The sequence below is a fragment of the Trichomonas vaginalis genome, chromosome III, assembly GCF_026262505.1.
Source record: "Trichomonas vaginalis G3 chromosome III, whole genome shotgun sequence".
Classification (NCBI taxonomy): Eukaryota; Parabasalia; order Trichomonadida; family Trichomonadidae; genus Trichomonas; species Trichomonas vaginalis.
In genome coordinates this window covers 6,168,915-6,184,978 of record NC_067205.1, presented here as the reverse complement: position 1 = coordinate 6,184,978, position 16,064 = coordinate 6,168,915, and the positions used below count along the sequence as shown (strand labels likewise).

General features: G+C 31.0%; 8 protein-coding genes and 1 pseudogene across 9 annotated transcripts, besides 5 other annotated features; 8 read left to right on the top strand and 1 right to left on the bottom strand.

The window, feature by feature from the left end:
• Positions 1 to 34: part of a mobile genetic element that runs on past the window's edge.
• Positions 35 to 275: 241 nt separating this feature from the next.
• Positions 276 to 926, top strand: TVAGG3_0651190 (phage fiber proteins family; the record flags this gene model as incomplete). Its single annotated transcript, XM_051241637.1, has 1 exon — positions 276 to 926. One exon carries the CDS (start codon positions 276 to 278, stop codon positions 924 to 926), a length of 651 nt encoding a protein of 216 aa, XP_051088224.1.
• Positions 927 to 1,444: 518 nt separating this feature from the next.
• On the top strand, positions 1,445 to 1,687 carry TVAGG3_0651180 (uncharacterized protein; the record flags this gene model as incomplete). The annotated part of the gene is made up of 1 exon (XM_001290456.1): positions 1,445 to 1,687. The coding sequence occupies one exon, from the start codon at positions 1,445 to 1,447 to the stop codon at positions 1,685 to 1,687; it is 243 nt and encodes an 80-aa protein (XP_001290457.1).
• A 46-nt stretch (positions 1,688 to 1,733) lies between these two features.
• Positions 1,734 to 2,060, top strand: TVAGG3_0651170 (uncharacterized protein; the record flags this gene model as incomplete). The annotated part of the gene is made up of 1 exon (XM_001289865.1): positions 1,734 to 2,060. One exon carries the CDS (start codon positions 1,734 to 1,736, stop codon positions 2,058 to 2,060), a length of 327 nt encoding a protein of 108 aa, XP_001289866.1.
• Positions 2,061 to 2,254: 194 nt separating this feature from the next.
• Positions 2,255 to 2,623, top strand: TVAGG3_0651160 (glycine-rich protein family; the record flags this gene model as incomplete). The annotated part of the gene is made up of 1 exon (XM_001289866.1): positions 2,255 to 2,623. One exon carries the CDS (start codon positions 2,255 to 2,257, stop codon positions 2,621 to 2,623), a length of 369 nt encoding a protein of 122 aa, XP_001289867.1.
• A 298-nt stretch (positions 2,624 to 2,921) lies between these two features.
• TVAGG3_0651150 lies at positions 2,922 to 3,292 on the top strand (annotated as a pseudogene). Its single transcript has one exon. A coding segment is annotated over exon 1 (371 nt).
• Positions 3,293 to 3,555: 263 nt separating this feature from the next.
• Positions 3,556 to 4,109, top strand: TVAGG3_0651140 (platelet formation protein family; the record flags this gene model as incomplete). The annotated part of the gene is made up of 1 exon (XM_001285856.2): positions 3,558 to 4,109. A coding segment is annotated over one exon (552 nt), but the record flags the coding sequence as incomplete, so codon positions are not given.
• An 888-nt stretch (positions 4,110 to 4,997) lies between these two features.
• Positions 4,998 to 5,678: a mobile genetic element.
• A 1,934-nt stretch (positions 5,679 to 7,612) lies between these two features.
• Positions 7,613 to 7,637: a mobile genetic element.
• A 1,859-nt stretch (positions 7,638 to 9,496) lies between these two features.
• TVAGG3_0651110 (uncharacterized protein) lies at positions 9,497 to 9,859 on the top strand (the record flags this gene model as incomplete). The annotated part of the gene is made up of 1 exon (XM_051241636.1): positions 9,497 to 9,859. The coding sequence occupies one exon, from the start codon at positions 9,497 to 9,499 to the stop codon at positions 9,857 to 9,859; it is 363 nt and encodes a 120-aa protein (XP_051088223.1).
• A 19-nt stretch (positions 9,860 to 9,878) lies between these two features.
• On the top strand, positions 9,879 to 10,112 carry TVAGG3_0651100 (serine threonine-protein phosphatase family; the record flags this gene model as incomplete). Its single annotated transcript, XM_051241635.1, has 1 exon — positions 9,879 to 10,112. The coding sequence occupies one exon, from the start codon at positions 9,879 to 9,881 to the stop codon at positions 10,110 to 10,112; it is 234 nt and encodes a 77-aa protein (XP_051088222.1).
• A 4-nt stretch (positions 10,113 to 10,116) lies between these two features.
• TVAGG3_0651090 (uncharacterized protein) lies at positions 10,117 to 10,752 on the bottom strand (the record flags this gene model as incomplete). Its single annotated transcript, XM_001285434.1, has 1 exon — positions 10,117 to 10,752. The coding sequence occupies one exon, from the start codon at positions 10,750 to 10,752 to the stop codon at positions 10,117 to 10,119; it is 636 nt and encodes a 211-aa protein (XP_001285435.1).
• A 4,486-nt stretch (positions 10,753 to 15,238) lies between these two features.
• Positions 15,239 to 15,289: a mobile genetic element.
• A 70-nt stretch (positions 15,290 to 15,359) lies between these two features.
• Positions 15,360 to 16,064: part of a mobile genetic element that runs on past the window's edge.

Genomic DNA, 16,064 nt, shown 5'->3' with positions numbered 1-16,064 from the left:
TACCCCGCTCACTTGGGAAAAATACGGATCTATATTCAAATGTATTTGGCGGCAAGATGAGAGAATTTGTGAAGAGAAGTAGAAAGCGAGACGGTTCTGCAAGAAGTTATATTTACGAAGCAAGTATGATATTAGAAGGTCGTGGAAAGAAAGAAACAGTGAATTATGAGGAAGTGCTTGAAAAATTCATGGAGTACATGGGAAGCAATATAACATACAACAAAGACATATACAGTGAGTTTAAGTACTACTGTGAACAGCATGAGATTGAAGTAATGAGTAAAGGAGACTTTGAAACGCTTATGAAAGACAGTAAGGAGGTCGTTCATGAATGCAATAATGAAATAGTTCATGAGAACAGTGAGGAGGTCATACATGAATGCAATGATGAAATAGTTCATGAGAACAGTGAGGAGGTCATACATGAATGCAATGATGAAATAGTTCATGAGAACAGTGAGGAGGTCATACATGAATGCAATGATGAAATAGTTCATGAGAACAGTGAGGAGGTCATACATGAATGCAATGATGAAATAGTTCATGAGAACAGTGAGGAGGTCATACATGAATGCAATGATGAAATAGTTCATGAGAACAGTGAGGAGGTCATACATGAGAACAGTGTTGAAATAGTTCATGAGAACAGTAAGGAGGTCATACATGAATGCAATGATGAAATAGTTCACGATGTCGTTCGTGAAGAAGCCATTGCAACAAAGAATGAGATAAAGGATTTCATAGAACTTAACAAGGAGGAGTTTAAAGAAGGCTATGAAGTGAAAAGATGTGAAGAAGATTTCTTGGCGTATTTGAAGAAAAAGAGACTAAAGCCAATGGCTCAAAATAAGTTTCAATCGATGTTTGAAAAGAAACGTTTGAGCTATGGTGGTGTAAGAAGCACATATTACTTTGTTAAGAAGTGAGGACATTTATTTTTGTCGTTAGTGTTGGAGTTTTGTATTTGTTGTTAGTGAGAGAATAAATTAAATCATGAACTTTGCCATGGTCTCTGTCCCTAGTAGTTTTCATTATCTCACAGAGTTAATGAAAGTCATACTTTCTATCAGATGAAGCATGCAGATGAACATAATGAAAGTTAGTGAGTTTGCCACGAGTTATGAATAAAATATTGGCATATTAGATGAGATAGCTGATGAAACAGATGAAGATAAATTAAATCTTGGACTTTGCCACACTCTGTCCCTAGTTCCTCAAAATCCTTGACAACGTTGCTTAGAAATTTTGGTTCAAAACCTCATCTGATTTTAATCTGTTATGCTACCTGTTAAGTTTCGCGAGATTATAAATGTCATGGAGTTATATAAAAAGGAGGGACAGCTAGGGACACTGGAAGTACTTGTAAGGCTATCTGTTAAGATTGCATGAAATACTAAAAGTCATGAAATCCATTATCGCTGTGCTAGCTTCACCTTAGAGTAAAATGACGACTAAAGTCACTGAAGCAATGAAACAAAAGTTTTTGGTAGAATACATTAAATCAGGAACTATTCCAGAAGGTTTTTACATTCATACTATGAAGGATGGTAGAGTTCAGTTTAGAAAGATAAAGCAACCATTAGATAAAGAAGGAATTTTGAGAAAGATTAAACTTCATGAGGACAACATTGCTGAACTTAGGAAGAAGCTAGAAGAGTTGGAGAAAGCAGACGACAGTGAGGAATAAAATATTTCATTAGTTTTATTTTTACTGAAAATTTTATTTGGATGTAATGACGAAAACTATTGAGATAACAAACTACAACGGTCATGAGTTCAAGAATTTGTTCTTCGTTCCTCGTGAAAATACATTCTATCAGATACGAGGGAGAAAGGGTAAAGTTAGTTTGAGCGTTTATGAAGGAATGAAGAATGGAAAGTTTATACAAGCATACGATACAAACGGTAAGCGTGTTTCATTAGCTTTGTCAAAACTTACTAACATTTATTTTGACAGTGATTTTGACTCTGACGATTGGAGCGACAGCAGCGATACTGAAGAATATGAAGTATTGTGTGAAGCACAGCAATGGGAGGAGTTGCAATACTTTTGTAAGTGAGAACGTTTATTTTTTACAGTAGTGAAGTCGTTTGTGAAAACGTTAGTGAGGTGAAGTGGTTGGTGGCTTTGTAAATATTTAAGGTTAAGTTAGTGTTGTCGTTTGTGTTGTAAAAATATACGTTAACGGTTTCGTAAAGTGTCAAATTCACATATCATGGGTAAGGAGGCGCGCAGTGCCTCCGTACACATGATATGTATACTAACTGTGGAAACTCATATTTACCAGGAAATTGTGGTTCAGGCGGAGGGAGTTCCTTCATCAGTGGCCATAAAGGTTGTATTTCCGTTTTAGAATCATCAGAATCAGAAGAAAATCTGAAGTTTTCAGAATCATTTGATCCATCAATTCATTACAGTGGAATCCAATTTTATCACACCGTCATGATTGATGGCACAAGTAATATGCCAAATCCTCTTGGTGGTAACGAAACGGGCCATTCAGGCGATGGTTTCATTCGAATCACCCAAATCTATCTCCTTGATTGTCCTAGTTACAAATATCATTACTTTGCATTACCTTTCTCATCTTTATTTTTATTCAATTTAATAAATGAATCATAAACATGATCAACAGAATGAGATTAAGAGAGCAAATGCTTTATTCTAATTAGATATTGTTCAAAAAACGCAAAATTAGAGTTCATCATTGGCATTGAGTGTAACTTGAGTTGTTTTCACATTCCATTTAAAGGCTAAGAGATCTAATTTGACATTTTGTCGATTTTGTGCAGCTACAAAAGATTTAATATTTTTAGGATCTGCAATTCGATTTTTTTTAAAGAAGAAAATCAAGCATCCAACATTTTATGACATCGATAAAATTCCTACTATTTCTAAAGAATGTATCAGTCCATTGTTCATGTCTATTCCGGAACTTCTCAAATCTGGTATGAGGACATCATCACATATCAACGAGAAACTCGAATCCGAGAAGAACTCTAAACATATTTTTTAATTTTGTAATTCATTGAAGAAATTCCAAAATTCAGAATTTGTTTCATTTAGTGCTAAACTTAAAGTAACAAGTTCGCACAAGAAGTCAATTTGTAATATCCACAACATCATCACTCCACAAGTCATGTCTCTTAAAGCTAAGCACGTCATCTTTGATGGTGAAAGTATCCGATCATCACCATTAATGAGTCATCGTCTTCAATGTTCACGTGATTTGATTTTCCAACTTGACATTTCATCCATGTCTATCATTGTTACATCTATTCGCAGTGGTAATGTTGTTTTCCGACGTACATCACCAACATTTGTTTACAGCACCAGTTTTTCACTTTCTGAGAACGGCCTGTTGTTAGTTGTTGATTATGCATTTTGTTTATCACGTTCATTCCGAATCAAATACGAATTTGGTATTCCTACCGAGATTTCATCATTGTCCGCCATTTCATTACCATCTAAACCTATTTCAGACATATGTGGATATGATTGTATTGTTGTTACATCATATTCATCTACATTTGTTATTTGGGATGCATTTTCAGGAACAATCCACTGTAAAGTTGATCTTTCTGAAAACATTGTTACATCCAAATTTGATGAATCTAGTGGTCTTCTCTGGGTTTTGACCGAGATTTCACTTTATTTGTATAGTATCAATGGCAGTCATCTCGCCCATCGTGAATTCAATAAATCTAAGACATCATCACTTAGTGTTTTTCGATTATCTAATTCCGAATCTATTCGCTATTCATTAGTTGGTTTTGTTAATGGCAATATTATTTTAACATCATATCGCGCCGATTATTCATTCATCGAAATTAAAGAATTAGAAAGTCCTCACCAACATAAAATCATTTCTCTTCAAATCCACGGCAGCAACACATGTTTTACATCTAGTGACTCCGATCTTAATGTTACATTATGGACATCTATTGGTGTTCTTTCACCACATTTTCGTCACGAACTATTAACACGATGTCCTATCTGCGGCTCTATTTCATCCGAACAATGTCAATCATGTTCACGTCATTGCTGCAAGCGCTGCTGCATTAACGGCACATGTCTTTTTTGCACTGGATTATCTCTCTATGTTTAACTATTTATATATTAATAAATTTTACTCATTTGTTTGTTTCTTATATAAAAATATTATTTTTTTATTATTATTACATTTATTCATATTCTACTTAAGTTTTATTCTAAGTCACTACACAATATCTCTTTATATATGTTATGCAATCTCTCTTTCAATGAGTTATTTTTCTCATTATTTTATGAATATTTTATTAAAGATAGATTAATTATGAACTTATAATATATTCAAAGTATCATAATCGATCAATCTTTTAATGAAACTCAAATGTTGTAATAATTTAGATTTTTACAATCGAAACATATATTTTTATAAAAATTGTAATGCATGAAAATTCGGTTCACTTCATTTTTGACACTTTACATATCGGATGTATTATCTAAGAATTATATTATAAAAGTTCGTATAAAACGCAATAGAAGAATACAACACAGTATGGGTTCATACAGCTCTTAAAGATCTTTTCGGTGGAAAACCTACTCCAAAATCAATTTGGGACCAGGGTCCTAAATGGACAAAGGACTTAAACCCAAATCCTGAGTTCGAAATACAGCCTCGTAACTAAAAATAAAGTAAAAATACGAATAAACATTTTATTATAATTTAAATAATTTTTTTATTCATAAAGTAATACGATATATAGCTAAGCTATGTAAGGATATTCTGATGCTGAGAGTTTAAGAACTTTAAATTACGTATAGAAAAAAATTCATTTAATATTTTGTAACATTTTTTAAATTGATAGATAGTTAGATTTTGTAGGGGAAGGTAAGATTCTTTGTGGTAATAATGGTCGTTGAAATTAAAATAAATGTAAGATTTGTGGAGAAATTGTATAAATTTGCATAGTGTTAGATTCAGAATAGGAGCATATGAGCCAGTGATTGTGTCTAATGTATAATTCTTACCCTTTCATTCCCTCGAGAAAGTTCAAAAACTTGGGTGCAATCAGAACTGATTGCACCCAAGTTTTTGAACTTTGTATAAGGAATTGTTGGCTATGATGTACTGATCATGAATCAGTACATCATAGCCAACAATTCCTTCGCAAACAGCGGGAAACTTTGTCTGAATAGTTTAACATTCAGACAAAGTTTCCCGCTGTCAGAGAGGGAATGGAAGGGTAAGAGGTATATATTCATAATGTATACCTCTTACCCTTTCATTCCCTCGAGAAAGTTCAAAAACTTGGGTGCAATCAGAACTGATTGCACCCAAGTTTTTTGAACTTTGTATAAGGAATTGTTGGCTATGATGTACTGATCATGAATCAGTACATCATAGCCAACAATTCCTTCGCAAACAGCGGGAAACTTTGTCTGAATAGTTTAACATTCAGACAAAGTTTCCCGCTGTCAGAGAGGGAATGGAAGGGTAAGAGGCATATATTCATAATGTATACCTCTTACCCTTCCATTCCCTCGAGAAAGTTCAAAAACTTGGGTGCAATCAGTTCTGATTGCACCCAAGTTTTTGAACTTTGTATAAGGAATTGTTGGCTATGATGTACTGATCATGAATCAGTACATCATAGCCAACAATTCCTTCGCAAACAACCCGAAATTTGTCTGATTCCACACTAATTTTATTAATTTATCTAAACTTTTATCCTCGTCTACAATTTAATCATCAATAATTATCTCTTGTTCTATTTCACTATTATATATATATATATTTATATGATTTGATTTAAAAAAAATAAATAAATAAATTAATAAATCATTTACTCAAATATATCAAAAGTTTTATTTTTATATATAAAGATAACTACTTTTTTAAAAAATACCCTATATATTTTTACCATGTAAACTATTTTTGCCATGTAAACTTGTCACTTTTGTCAGAAGTGAAGTGAACCGAATTTTCATGCACAACATATTTTTATAAAAATAAAGATAAAATGAGAGATAATAACAGATATTATGAGATATTGCACATTGACAACAAATAAATATAAACAAAATATGAATATTTGATTGTCATTAATGATGAAATTTGCTCATGTTAACTTGAAGTATTTAATTTAAGAAGGAAAAATGACAAATAAGACATGATTGTTCTTCACATAGTTATAAAAGATGCTATATACATTGAATAGACAATGCTTTACACTTTGTAACTCAAATTCGATAAATCAAAATAATTTATGAAAGGAATCATCAAATTTACTTGTAATGAAGGCGACAATATATTGCCTTATTGATGGTCATCACATCAATCAGTCATCAAAAATGATAAATGACCGAAGATTGATTTATTTAGGAATTTTTATCAAAAAAATACCAAAAAATTTGACATTATTCAATTTTTAATTTATCGTTTTGATCGGAACGATAAATAATCAAAAATAATATTTTAGTGCCAAATGCTTGTTATAAACAATCAATTTACATTGCGGCTGGACTGATTATTATTTAGAAAACCCTCCCAAAGCAAATTGGGAAGAAAAAGAAGAAAAACTTTCTGAACGTGATCAAAATTACTACGTCAGCCACTGCATATTTGATGACCATATTACAAGTGGTGCCATATGTTTTCAAACATCTCAAGAAACAACCAAACTCTTAGTTGACACCACCAAATTCACAAATTGTAGTAATTCAGGAAATGGAGGATGTTTATTCTTCTCCAGTGAAGGTGAATGTGTCCAAGATCGAATAATAAGTGACTCTTCCAAATTAACATTAAATTATTCTGGAGTTTATTGTTTATCATATGTTTCAGACAAAGATTCATTCCAAAACAAAATTCTTTCATCTTCAATCACTAAAAGTGGAAGAGAAAGTTTCATCGGATGGTATAATATTTACCTAAATAACGGAAAAATTAATTTTTCAAATTCAAATATTTCTCATGCAAAAGTTCATGCACTTAGTATTTTTGGATTTCTAGGTTTTAAATCAGAATCAAAAGTTTTATTTTCAATATTTTTTGATAATAAAGATGATTCTTCAACTTATGGTCTCTCTGCTTATCTTCGTTCATCATCAACATCAACAATTAGTTATGAATCAACAAATTTCCAAAATATTACTGATTACATTTTAATTCATACAAACAATGTACCACTATTTTTAAAATATTGTTGTTTATCAAATAACAAGATTTTTGAGCAGTATTTCTATGCAATGAATGAAGGCGAAATCATAGTTGATAATTGTTTCATTGATGTAGAAAATCCAACAACAACAGGATCAGTTGAAATCATAAACTTAATAAAATCATTATCTAACAATGATTATTGTAAGTACTTCATCATTGGAAAAGAAAATCATATTTCAGATATTGATGAAAAACCAAAATATATTAATTTTTCTCTTTTATCTTGTAATTTAATAAACATTTCTTTTACAGTTTGAAGAAATATTGTTATATTCCTCATATAATTTATCATCACCAAATCAGAATTTACCAAATATTCTTCATTTCATCTTTTTTGTCTGAACAAAGAATATCCGGCAACTTTCAAAATATTGTTTATGGTATAAGCTAATTTTAAAGGATTACTTACCACTTTCTGACATTCACTCAAAATGTCCAATACAGATCTGAAGAGACACATAAAATAAAACTGTTGTCAGGAAATGTGAAAGAATATCATAAAATAATAATTACACCCTTAAACACATAACTCTTTAAATATATTATTAAAATTCTATTACGATTATTCAAAAAATATAATCGTATTTGATTTCAATCTCAAATATTCATGACCAATTATATCAAATTCATGACATTTTTTGCGGGAAAATTATTATCATGAATTAGCTAACTCATTCAAAATTCATATAAAGGGCGCACTGTAAGCTGTTTGATACTCGCACTTTTCACCTTGGTTTCGATATATCTTTCTATGATTTTTATGGATATGTAAGGATGTCGCTTGGGGGACATTTGGGGACTCGACCAAATAATTTTCGAACCCTGGGGAACATGTAAAGCGTCAAAAATGATTTGTAAAGTGTCAAAAAATATAAATGTATGAAGATAATTTATTATTGTGTCTGATAAATGGATAACTCTTTAATCATGACTTAGGAAAAAAAAAGGTAGTGGGGCTTCCAGGCGCGTTGCGCCCTCTAGCCCCGAAGATGTTTAGTATAAATGAAGTTTTTATTCGGAGGGCTTCCAGGCGCGTTGCGCCCTCTAGCCCCGAAGATGTTTAGTATAAATGAAGTTTTTATTCGGAGGGCTTCCAGGCGCGTTGCGCCCTCTAGCCCATAAGAAATTTTGCCCAAGACCCAAGAGGAGGACCGAACTCCAGCCGACCAGCCGGTGACAAAACCAAAACCGTTGTTATTTACATCATATTAATGGTGTCACTTTTTTAAATATCACTTTGTGTGTCACTTTTCACAAATTATATATGTTTTCATGTTTTGTCACTTTTCTGTCACTTTTCAGGTAAAAACATTTTTATTATTATATATAAATGAATTTTACAAAACCGCCGTTACCGTTCTTTGGAAATAAGAGTAAATGTAAAGATATTATATTGAGAGAACTTAAGAAACTACCGAATGGTCTAACATTTGTAGATTTGTTCGGTGGAAGTTTCTATATATCCCATTTGTGCCATACCGTATTTCCTGACTCAAAGATTATATGCAATGACTTCGACAACTATATGGACCGTCTCAAACATATTCCAGACACAAACAATATATTGAAAGAGTTAAAAGAAAAGATACCTATAGGTAAGATGGAACGTATACCATTAGATAAGAAAAATATTGTGAGAGAGGTTTTGAAAAAAGCAGAATATATAGACTGGGATAGTATATCTGCTAGACTATTATATAGTGGTGCTATAAGAGTTCATGACATTGAAACACTTATGTCAAAAGTTTTATATCTTAACTATACAAATGTTTTCAAAGAGGACATAGAAAAATATATTGAGGGTATAGAGTTTGTGAGATGTCATTGGATAGAGTTGTATGAAAAATATAAAGACAAGGAAAATGTTTTCTTTATAGTGGACCCGCCGTTCTATAACACATGGGATTTTCAATACCAAGTAGACTGGACTTTGAGAGACTCTTTAGAAACTTTAGACGTTATACATAACCATCCATGCTTTTACTTTACATCCGATAAAAGTGGTTTGGAAACCGTTATGAGATGGTTAGAGGACATACATGACTATGAGTTTATATATGACAAGATAGAATATGAGAGAGGTCCTATAAACTGGAGAAAGTGTCACAATAAAGAAATTTTATTAGTAAGTAAATGTGGTTTGAAATAGGACTACTTGTTTTAGGTTTTTTCCATTGTGTCATTTATTTATTTGACGTGGCAGAAAAGTACAGAGAATATGAAGATGAACCAATGCCTGCAAATGTTCAGCATATGTACTCGTAAGAGATATTTTTATCTAATATTAAATGGACGCACAGAACTTAGCGAATGCACAGCAACCTGGACAACCAAACCCAGAGAATATTCCAAATGAAGTTAGAATACAAACTGCAATGGCAAACTATGGTCAAGTGCCAACAGATGTACAAATGCAAACTGCTATGTCAAATGACGCTGCGTTAGGTTTGCCACCATGGTATGCAAATATGAGATGGAAAGAGTTTTATACAAACCCTGAAGTGGGATATAAACAACTTTATGCAGATGACGCGAACACAGGAGTTGACCCAGAATATGTTTTCTACCAGAGGAGAAACAGAATGTATGAGCTCCAGTTAAAGAATGCTATGGAACTCAACAGGAAACGTAAGAGACTAGGCGGACATTAGATTTTTTACATATAGTAAAATGGGTTTCTTCAGTAAGATAGGAAACTTCTTTCGAAATGTTGGAAGAGGTATATGGAATGGAATAAAATCTGTCGGAAGAGGAGTATGGAACGGTGTCAAAAATATTGGTAAAAGAGTAGGTCAGTTTGTTGGTATTATACCTAAAGACCCTGAACCAGAAGAACAAGCTCCTGTAATACAACAGCCTGAACCTGCACCACAGTCAAGTTGGCAACCACAACCGGTATATTAAAAAGTTATATTTTTATCGTTCGATAGTAGTTGTATATGAAACTAAGTTCTAAGTAAAACGCATGGTATAATGGAATTATTCTTTTTCTTCCATCTGTAGTAAACCATACTTGAAAGTCTGAAATACTTCCACTTGGTGGTTCGTATAACTTTGTAGGTTTTTCGTAAAAGTCATTTGCCAAGCATAAGAAAGAGTTTTGGGCGCCAGAAAATGAAGCATGAACAATAATAGCATCTTGGTCGAAAACATTTTCATATGTTCCATTAGGGTTTTCGACTTCATAATAGTCCGGGTGTACTGGATATGCTGCAGGCTGATTTAACATCCTCATAAATCTATACCATGCCAAGTTGTTATATTTTGTAGAAATATAAACGTTTTCTCCAAGGTCTTCTATTTTATTGATTTTAACAGTTGCATTTTTCCTGTCATAAATAATATCGAGATGGTATTCTCCTTCGTCAATGTTATACTGGTTTGCATATTCAATATAGATATCGTTTATTTTTTCTTGAAAAGCTTGAAGAGTTGTTTCTAAGTTTATAAGCAAATTAACTTGTAAAAGTTTTCCTTGTTCAAATTTCTCATACATACGTTTTTCTTTGTTATAGTATCGAACTTCAAAACCGATGTTGTGCATGAAAAATAGCGCGACTTCACTTTTGACAAAAAGTGACAGTATTTATGATGGTTTTGTCATTTATTTGTCAGATTTATAAATGGATAATAATGCTGTAAATCAGATATTAATTAAAAATATTTAAGATTTATGTTCAAATTGAAAAGCAAAATGATATTTTTTTAATTGAAAAACGTTAATATCTGATATTTTGAAGTTTTTAATATTTGTTAGTATCTTAAATTATTGAATGCATACGTTTTTTATGTTCTCAATTTTAAAAAAATTGTGAAGAATTTAGTTTTTTGGAGATGGATGTTTAATATTTGTGAGTGAGAATGCAAGCAGGAGTTTGGTACTTTAAGGCTAGGTTGAGATAGATTTCCCATTATATTATCTGTGAATATATTGTTTGAAAATTCAAGATATAAAAATATATTATCAAAAAATTTTAAATTTTTAAATACAATAGGGTGGAAATATAGTACGATGAGATAGCAATGATATATTTTATAATGGGAGGTAATCTGAAGATAAGTAGCAAATTTTATGCGATTTTGATTGGGAGTTGGAGGGTGTGAGTACTATAGCATGTAATAGTATCTCACACCCTCCAATTCTTCCTATGGCGCCGAAAAATTTTTGGTGAAATGTCGTCGCATTTCACCAAAAATTTTTCGGCGCTATATAGAGAACTATAGTCTGCGAGGTACTGATTCTATCTATGTACCTCGCAAACCATAGTTCCCAGCCAAAATGTCAAAAATTTCGGAAATTCGAAATAATTTTTTTTGAGAAAAAATTAACCGTTTAACATAATATTTATAATATTGCTTATTCAATTAGACGGATTAAAAATTATATGTTTTCTTTTTATTTTTTCAATTAAATTATTAGCTGACTCGAATTTGTATAAGTTTTTTAAAATATATATCAAAAATTAAATATAAAAAAGAAAAAAAAAACAAAAAAGAATATTAAAGTAAATTCTTTATTAAGAAACAATAAAATGAAAATATATAACTTTGTATGATTTGAGTGGATATTGAGAGTAATTTGTGAGTGTGCTTCAGCTGCATATGTAAGATTGTTCGGATTTAATTAAAAATTGTAAATTTTTTGTCTTTATATCAAACTATTCGACAAAACTTTGTATGATTTGAGTGGATATTGAGAGTAATTTGTGAGTGTGCTTCAGCTGCATATGTAAGATTGTTCGGATTTAATTAAAAATTGTAAATTTTTTGTCTTTATATCAAACTATTCGACAAAACTTTGTATGATTTGAGTGGATATTGAGAGTAATTTGTGAGTGTGCTTCAGCTGCATATGTAAGATTGTTCGGATTTAATTAAAAATTGTAAATTTTTTGTCTTTATATCAAACTATTCGACAAAACTTTGTATGATTTGAGTGGATATTGAGAGTAATTTGTGAGTGTGCTTCAGCTGCATATGTAAGATTGTTCGGATTTAATTAAAAATTGTAAATTTTTTGTCTTTATATCAAACTATTCGACAAAACTTTGTATGATTTGAGTGGATATTGAGAGTAATTTGTGAGTGTGCTTCAGCTGCATATGTAAGATTGTTCGGATTTAATTAAAAATTGTAAATTTTTTGTCTTTATATCAAACTATTCGACAAAACTTTGTATGATTTGAGTGGATATTGAGAGTAATTTGTGAGTGTGCTTCAGCTGCATATGTAAGATTGTTCGGATTTAATTAAAAATTGTAAATTTTTTGTCTTTATATCAAACTATTCGACAAAACTTTGTATGATTTGAGTGGATATTGAGAGTAATTTGTGAGTGTGCTTCAGCTGCATATGTAAGATTGTTCGGATTTAATTAAAAATTGTAAATTTTTTGTCTTTATATCAAACTATTCGACAAAACTTTGTATGATTTGAGTGGATATTGAGAGTAATTTGTGAGTGTGCTTCAGCTGCATATGTAAGATTGTTCGGATTTAATTAAAAATTGTAAATTTTTTGTCTTTATATCAAACTATTCGACAAAACTTTGTATGATTTGAGTGGATATTGAGAGTAATTTGTGAGTGTGCTTCAGCTGCATATGTAAGATTGTTCGGATTTAATTAAAAATTGTAAATTTTTTGTCTTTATATCAAACTATTCGACAAAACTTTGTATGATTTGAGTGGATATTGAGAGTAATTTGTGAGTGTGCTTCAGCTGCATATGTAAGATTGTTCGGATTTAATTAAAAATTGTAAATTTTTTGTCTTTATATCAAACTATTCGACAAAACTTTGTATGATTTGAGTGGATATTGAGAGTAATTTGTGAGTGTGCTTCAGCTGCATATGTAAGATTGTTCGGATTTAATTAAAAATTGTAAATTTTTTGTCTTTATATCAAACTATTCGACAAAACTTTGTATGATTTGAGTGGATATTGAGAGTAATTTGTGAGTGTGCTTCAGCTGCATATGTAAGATTGTTCGGATTTAATTAAAAATTGTAAATTTTTTGTCTTTATATCAAACTATTCGACAAAACTTTGTATGATTTGAGTGGATATTGAGAGTAATTTGTGAGTGTGCTTCAGCTGCATATGTAAGATTGTTCGGATTTAATTAAAAATTGTAAATTTTTTGTCTTTATATCAAACTATTCGACAAAACTTTGTATGATTTGAGTGGATATTGAGAGTAATTTGTGAGTGTGCTTCAGCTGCATATGTAAGATTGTTCGGATTTAATTAAAAATTGTAAATTTTTTGTCTTTATATCAAACTATTCGACAAAACTTTGTATGATTTGAGTGGATATTGAGAGTAATTTGTGAGTGTGCTTCAGCTGCATATGTAAGATTGTTCGGATTTAATTAAAAATTGTAAATTTTTTGTCTTTATATCAAACTATTCGACAAAACTTTGTATGATTTGAGTGGATATTGAGAGTAATTTGTGAGTGTGCTTCAGCTGCATATGTAAGATTGTTCGGATTTAATTAAAAATTGTAAATTTTTTGTCTTTATATCAAACTATTCGACAAAACTTTGTATGATTTGAGTGGATATTGAGAGTAATTTGTGAGTGTGCTTCAGCTGCATATGTAAGATTGTTCGGATTTAATTAAAAATTGTAAATTTTTTGTCTTTATATCAAACTATTCGACAAAACTTTGTATGATTTGAGTGGATATTGAGAGTAATTTGTGAGTGTGCTTCAGCTGCATATGTAAGATTGTTCGGATTTAATTAAAAATTGTAAATTTTTTGTCTTTATATCAAACTATTCGACAAAACTTTGTATGATTTGAGTGGATATTGAGAGTAATTTGTGAGTGTGCTTCAGCTGCATATGTAAGATTGTTCGGATTTAATTAAAAATTGTAAATTTTTTGTCTTTATATCAAACTATTCGACAAAACTTTGTATGATTTGAGTGGATATTGAGAGTAATTTGTGAGTGTGCTTCAGCTGCATATGTAAGATTGTTCGGATTTAATTAAAAATTGTAAATTTTTTGTCTTTATATCAAACTATTCGACAAAACTTTGTATGATTTGAGTGGATATTGAGAGTAATTTGTGAGTGTGCTTCAGCTGCATATGTAAGATTGTTCGGATTTAATTAAAAATTGTAAATTTTTTGTCTTTATATCAAACTATTCGACAAAACTTTGTATGATTTGAGTGGATATTGAGAGTAATTTGTGAGTGTGCTTCAGCTGCATATGTAAGATTGTTCGGATTTAATTAAAAATTGTAAATTTTTTGTCTTTATATCAAACTATTCGACAAAACTTTGTATGATTTGAGTGGATATTGAGAGTAATTTGTGAGTGTGCTTCAGCTGCATATGTAAGATTGTTCGGATTTAATTAAAAATTGTAAATTTTTTGTCTTTATATCAAACTATTCGACAAAACTTTGTATGATTTGAGTGGATATTGAGAGTAATTTGTGAGTGTGCTTCAGCTGCATATGTAAGATTGTTCGGATTTAATTAAAAATTGTAAATTTTTTGTCTTTATATCAAACTATTCGACAAAACTTTGTATGATTTGAGTGGATATTGAGAGTAATTTGTGAGTGTGCTTCAGCTGCATATGTAAGATTGTTCGGATTTAATTAAAAATTGTAAATTTTTTGTCTTTATATCAAACTATTCGACAAAACTTTGTATGATTTGAGTGGATATTGAGAGTAATTTGTGAGTGTGCTTCAGCTGCATATGTAAGATTGTTCGGATTTAATTAAAAATTGTAAATTTTTTGTCTTTATATCAAACTATTCGACAAAACTTTGTATGATTTGAGTGGATATTGAGAGTAATTTGTGAGTGTGCTTCAGCTGCATATGTAAGATTGTTCGGATTTAATTAAAAATTGTAAATTTTTTGTCTTTATATCAAACTATTCGACAAAACTTTGTATGATTTGAGTGGATATTGAGAGTAATTTGTGAGCGTGCTTCGGCTGCATCCGCTAATTCCTTCTTCATTCTTAACATTCTTTGTTTTATTTAGAACTATATTATCTTATTTCTAAAAATAATACTGAATTTAAAAAAATCCAAATGTAATAAATGTAAGTGTTTATTCCTTAACTTCCTTTTTGTGATTTTTTGAATTTTCTTGTTTTTGAAATTATTTGTTAATCTCTAAGATTTTTTTCGAAGCCTGGTTCAGCGCAGAGATCTTTTGTCCATTTGGGGCCTCTTTCCCAGGCCTCAAATGGAGTCAATTTCTCCCCAAAGAGTTTGAATAATGCGGAGTGTTTCCATACCCTATTATACTGGGAAACAACATTGGGGATGAACTCAAAGACGTTCACTCCAGGGTTTGTCTTGAAAAGAGTCTCCCAACTCCTTTCAATTTTTCCATTTTCCTCTGGAGAGTACGGATGAGTTTTGAAATGTTTTATATTGAATTCTTGGCAAACCGCTTCAAAATCTTTTCCAATGAATTCTGTTCCATTATCTGTGAGAATTCCATGTGGAACTAATTTGACTAAATCAATTGCGTGACGAAATACTCTGGCAGTATTTTTCATTTCTTTTGTATCGAAAACATCCCAGCAAATAATGTATCTGCTTCTGTCATCAAGAAATGAAATTAAATATTGAAGGTTACCGTTATCGTCCTTCAGAAATTTCAAATCAGTATGCCACAATTGATTAACATATTGAGCAACGTATTCATGTGGATGTTCGTCGATTTTCTGATGCCTGTGAAATGTAAACAAATGTTGTTGATTGAAAATTTTGAAAGCATCGTTGAATGTAAATCTTTCGACTTTTTCGAAATATGATTCTTTGATCCTTTTGTATCCAATGTCATATTGTGCTTTAATTTCCAAAAT